The 6,000-nt window shown below is 40.5% G+C and overlaps 1 protein-coding gene across 2 annotated transcripts in view; it reads left to right on the forward strand.

Annotated features, from left to right (window-relative positions):
• Positions 1-5,754, forward strand: part of LOC143785887 (uncharacterized) — a 55,717-nt gene extending 49,963 nt beyond the window's left edge. The window contains exon 3 of one of the 2 annotated variants that reach the window (XM_077275028.1): positions 3,953-5,754. In XM_077275028.1, coding sequence (XP_077131143.1) covers positions 3,953-5,352 — 1,400 coding nt within the window. In that variant the 3' untranslated portion in view covers positions 5,353-5,754. Of the gene's footprint in view, positions 1-3,937 lie in introns of both variants that reach the window. The other variant, XM_077275027.1, reaches the window with a different exon arrangement.
• The last annotated feature ends 246 nt before the right edge of the window (positions 5,755-6,000 follow it).

The raw sequence follows: 6,000 nt of genomic DNA on the forward strand, positions 1-6,000 counted from the left end.
TAGACCCCTCAAACTAACTTCAAATGTGAGGTGGTCCCTAAAAAATAATGGTTTTGTAAATTTTGTTGTAAAAATGAGAAATAGCTGGTCAAATTTTAACCCTTATAAACTTCCTAGCAAAAAAAAAAATTTGTTTCCAAAATTGTGCTGATGTAAAGTAGACATGTGGGTAATGTTATTTATTAACTATTTTGTGTCACATAACTCTCTGGTTTAACAGAATAAAAATTCAAAATTTGAAAATTGTGAAATTTTCACCAAATTTGCAATTTTTTCACAAATAAACGCAAAAATTATCGACCTAAATTTACTACTAACATGAAGCCCAATATGTCACAAAAAAATAGCCTCAGAATCATTAGGATCCATTGAAGCGTTCCTGAGTTATTACTTCATAAAGGGACACTGGTCAGAATTGCAAAACATGGCCAGGTCATTAAGGTCAAAATAAGCTGGGTCATGAAGGGCTTAATACACTGCTCAAAAAAATAAAGGGAACACTTAAACAACAGAATATAACTCCAAGTAAACCAAACTTCTGTGAAATCAAACTGTCCACTTAGGAGGCAACACTGTTTGACAATTAATTTCACATGCTGTTGTTCAAATGGAATACACAACAGATGGAAATTATTGGCAATTATCAAGACACACTCAATAAAGGAGTGGTTCTGCAGGTGGGGACCACAGACCACATCTCCGTACCAATGCTTTCTGTCTGATGTTTTGGTCACTTTTGAATGTTGGTGGTGCTTTCACACTCGTGGTAGCATGAGACAGACTCTACAACCCACAAAAGTGGCTCAGGTAGTGCAGCTCATCCAGGATGGCACATCAATGCGAGCTGTGGCAAGAAGGTTTGCTGTGTCTGTCAGTTTAGTGTACAGAGGCTGGAGGCGCTACCAGGAGACAGGTCAGTACACCAGGAGATGTGGAGGGGGCCGTAGGAGGGCAGCAACCCAGCAGCAGGACAGCTACCTCAGCCTTTGTGCAAGGAACAGGAGGAGCACTGCCAGAGCCCTGCAAAATGACCTCCAGCCGGCCACAAATGTGCATGTGTCTGCACAATCTGTTAGAAACAGACTCCATGAGGATGGTGTGAGTGCCTGATGTCCACAGATAGGGGTTGTGCTCACAGCACAACACCGTGCAGGACGCTTGGAATTTGCCACAGAACACCAGGATTGGCAAATTTGCCACTGGCACCCTGTGCTCTTCACAGATGAAAGCAGGTTCACACTGAGCACATGTGATAGACGTGACAGAGTCTGGAGACGCTGTGAAGAGCGATCAGTTGCCTGCAACATCCTTCAGCATGACTGCTTTGGCAGTGGGTAATGGTGTGGGGTGGTATTTCTTTGGAGGGCCGCACAGTCCTCTATGTGCTCGTCAGAGGTAGGCTGACTGCCATTAGTTACCGAGATGAGATCCTCAGACCCCTTGTGAGACCATATGCTGGTGCGGTTGGCCCTGGGTTCCTCCTTAATGCAGGACAATGCCAGACTTCATGTGGCTGGAGTGTGTCAGTGGTTCCTGCAAGATGAAGGCATTGAAGCTATGGACTAGCCCGCCCGTTCCCCAGACCTGAATCTGATTGAACGCATCTGGGTCATCATGTCTCGCACCATCCACCAACGTCACGTTGCACCACAGACTGTCCAGGAGTTGGCGGATGCTTTAGTCCAGGTCTGGGAGGAGATCCCTCAAGAGACCATCTGCCGCCTCATCAGGAGCATGCCCAGGCATTGTAGGGAGATCATACAGGCACGTGGAAGCCACACACACTACTGAGCATCATTTCCTTGTCTTGAGGCATTTCCACTGAAGTTGGATCAACCTGTAACTTCATTTTCTACTTTGATTTTGGGATATTAGTTGTGATTTACGCTGATCATTTTTAGGTTTTATTGTTCTCAACACATTCCACTATGTAATGAAAAAAGATTTACAACTGGAGTATTTAATTCAATGATATCTAGGATGTGGGATTTTAGTGTTCCCTTTATTTTTTTGAGCAGTGTATATAACCTAAATAACCTATTAAACATACTGAACAAGCTGGAGCTTGGAAAAAACTGGTTTAAGGCAATTGTCTATTAGTCACAGCCAGGAGTATATTATAAGAGAAAGCAGAGAATTGCCTGGGCTTATCCATCTTTATATTTGCTCCATGACTTCTCAGTACAAGACCATACGGCTCCTCTGTTCTGCATGTAGCGGTCATCGATTGTGTGAGACGGACACCACCTAGTAGTAGTGAGCTTTTCTCTAGATATGAATGACGCAATATGAGAAAGTCTTCACTCTGTCACATGGAAGATGGGGTGCCAGTGGTCGATTTGAAGTGTTCACCAAAGAATAGAGATCATTTTCACAATACACACCAGAGGATTCAATATGGATACCAGTTATTCCTTATTATTCAAAAACAGCCCAGACCACAGACATAGACATGTAATTAGAGATGTTAGTATAGATGGTACTTACCTGAGTCTGCTGATTGCTGTCTCTCCAAAATCCACCATAGGCATAAAGGTTCGGCCAAGCATTCATCTGTTTTCTATGGGAAAAAGTGTGAAAGATGCTCCCATATCATGAATCAGTGCTTGTTACAGGCTAATATCTGCCTGCGTTAGTGAACCCTTAAAGATAACCTGTTAGCTACAAAAGAGCTATTTACCTGCAAGTGTAGTGGTAGTCTGCAGGCAAATAGCATTTAAAGCATGTGAGGCTCTTTCACACGTCCTGATATTTCCTGTACTGGAAAAACCAGTACCGATGATATCCGTGTCCTTGTGTTTCATTTGTATGACAACCGTGTGCCACATCAGTATCACACTTTTCATGCCTGAGAAAAGCTGACACATTTCATACTTTTCTCAGGCACTGGGTGCTGAAGACAGCTCACATCATTGTCCCCTGCTCTGCCTGCGATCTTCGCAAGCAGGAGACATTGCTGAGAGCTGTGTTCAAGTGTAAAATATGCGACCTTTGCCAAATTTTATTGCTCGATGTTTGCACTGGCCAATGATTGGGAATGAACATTAGTACAATTGACTCTTTGTGCAATCATCACATAATGTAAATTACACTTTAGTCAGTTAATAATACAACTTTGCTACACACCTTGCACTTTGTGTGTTAGGGCTAGCGGAATGCACCGAGTATAGATAGGTGGCTACAAGGTGCGTTCGCAGCCCGGGGTCCACCGTGCAGAAATATCTGCTGCAAAGTAACGGCGGATAAACTCTGAGTTCACACGTGGGTTAAGCTTCACCCCGTGATAAACTGGAAGCGATCTCTGTTGCCTCAGAGTCGCACTGTACACAAAACTATTACCCTAAATATGGTTGTGCTTGCTCTGAAACCAGAAGCTAAGCCAACGGCTAATTGCCCCCACTGAGGCTAGCTGCCTGCCTGAGTGTACAGTACCAAAGCTACAGCCTCACACCACATAAGTATAGAGTGGTAAAGTATCCACTGGCATAAGCCAAACACATTTGATACTAGCGCATAGCCGTGCGGCCATGCAAAAGTTTAATAGTTGCAGCTCTTCAGTACCTTTCAAGTGGACCAATAGGAGCTGCTACAGAGCCTCCCGTGGGCATGCTCAGTGTGTGAAAAGCAGGACTTAGTCCCAGAAAAGACTGCTCGCCGCCTACCAGTGCTGGCTACAAAGGCTGAGCCTGGAAAGGCAGCAGTAACCATTTGCATAGTATCAGGCTGAGCCAGACTCTGAGACCGATGTCTCTGCTGAGCAGGTTCCACTGCGGCTGGAGGAGAATGGGAGACCGCAGCAGAAATGGTTTGAGATTCCCAATGTGCAGCAATGGGAACTCGACATCTAACATTTTGTATGTGATTTTTTTATTTTCACTTTTTTATATATTTAGATTAATATAGGTATTAAGATTATTTTGTTAAAAAATCTAATCAGTTTTATTCTTGGCAGATGGCTGTTCGAGGACATCCAAAAGACATCTCATATCTTCAGATTTTAATGCAGATTATTGTAGCATTGCACAAGACCCATATGAAGACCTTGCCAACATCTCAGACATGGATCATTTCAAAGTACAATGTACTAATTCATCACAGACTGGTAAACAAAATAAAAGTCACAAAATACATGTGGAAAATAAAAGAGGTCTCACAAGGAAGAAGCCATTTTCATGCTCAGAATGTGGGGAATGTTTTACTAATAAAGGAAATCTTGTTATGCATGAGAGAAATCACACAGGTGAGAAGCCATTTTCATGTTCAGAATGTGGGAAATGTTTTACACGGAAATATCGTCTTATTGAACATGAGAGAATTCACACAGGAGAGATGCCATTTTCATGCTCAGAATGTGGGAAATGTTTTACTGATAAAGGACGTCTTGTTATGCATCAGAGAATTCACACAGGACTGAAGCCATTTTCATGTTCAGAATGTGAGAAATGTTTTACTATTAAAGGAAATCTTGTTATGCATCAGAGAACTCACACAGGACAGAAGCCATTTTCATGTTCAGAATGTGAGAAATGTTTTACTAGTAAAGCCAATCTTGTTATTCATCAGAGAACTCACACAGGACAGAAGCCTTTTTCATGTTCAGAATGTGAGAAATGTTTTACTAGTAAAGCCAATCTTGTTATTCATCAGAGAAATCACACCGGACAGAAGCCTTTTTCATGTTCAGAATGTGAGAAATGTTTTACTAGTAAATCCAGTCTTGTTATTCATCAGAGAATTCACACAGGAGAGAAGCCATTTTCATGCTCAGAATGTGAGAAATCTTTTACTAATAAAGGAAGTCTTGTTATCCATGAGAGAATTCACACAGGAGAGATGCCATTTTCATGCTCAGAATGTGAGAAATGTTTTACTAATAAAGGACATCTTGTTACACATGAGAGAATTCACACAGGAGCAAAACCATTTCCATGTTCAGAATGTGGGATATGTTTTGCTAAGAAATCTTATCTGAGTCAACATCAGAGAATTCACACAGGAGAGAAGCTATTTTCATGCTCAGAATGTGGGAAATGTTTTACTAAGAAAGGATATGTTGTTATGCATGAGAGAGCTCACCCAAGACAGAAGACATTTTCATGTTCAGAATGTGGGAAATGTTTTGCTAAACAATCTCGTCTTGCTAAACATGAGAGAAATCACACAAGAGAGAAGCCATTTTCATGTTCAGAATGTGGGAAATGTTTTGCTAAGAAATCTCATCTTATTCAACATGAAATAATTCACACAGGAGAGAAGCCATTTTCATGTTCAGAATGTGGGAAACGCTTTACAGGTAAATCAAACCTTGCTCACCATGAGAAAATTCACAAAAGAGAGAAGCAATTTTCATGATCAGAATGTGGGAAATCTTTTAAAGAGAAATTAAGCCTCGCTACACATGAGAAATTCATACAGGAGAGATGTGATCTTCATGTTCAGAAAGTGGGAAAAATGTTTCTAATAAATCACAACTTGTTAGACATCAGAGAAATCACACTGGGACGTAGCCATTTTAACCATTTTAGTGACCAATTCCAAATTTTTCGAATTTGACATGTGTCAATTTGTGGTAATAACGATGGAATGTTTCAACATATCCCAGTTATTCTGAGAAAGTTTTTTTTCTGACGTCTTGTTCTTTGTTAGTAATAAACTTAATAACTAAAAATGTGTGATATTCAAACTTTGAATGTATACGCCTATAAACCATATAATTATACTACATAAAAAAGTTAATAAATAACATTTACCTTATATCTTCTATGTCAACATAATTTTTCAAACATCCTTTTATTTTGTTAGAATGGTTAAAAGTTTAGCAGCAATTTTTCATTATTTTAGTGCAATGTACAAAACTTTTTTAAATGTGGCATCTATTCAGTTTTTAATTGAATTTGCTGGGTCTATATATTGGAGATTACCCTAAAGGGATAGCCTCAAAATATACAACTGTGATGCTAGTCACTACTCACGGACAGGCTGTGAAGCAGAAGAGCCAGA

This window comes from Ranitomeya variabilis, chromosome 7 (assembly GCF_051348905.1).
Source record: "Ranitomeya variabilis isolate aRanVar5 chromosome 7, aRanVar5.hap1, whole genome shotgun sequence".
Classification (NCBI taxonomy): domain Eukaryota; kingdom Metazoa; phylum Chordata; class Amphibia; order Anura; family Dendrobatidae; genus Ranitomeya; species Ranitomeya variabilis.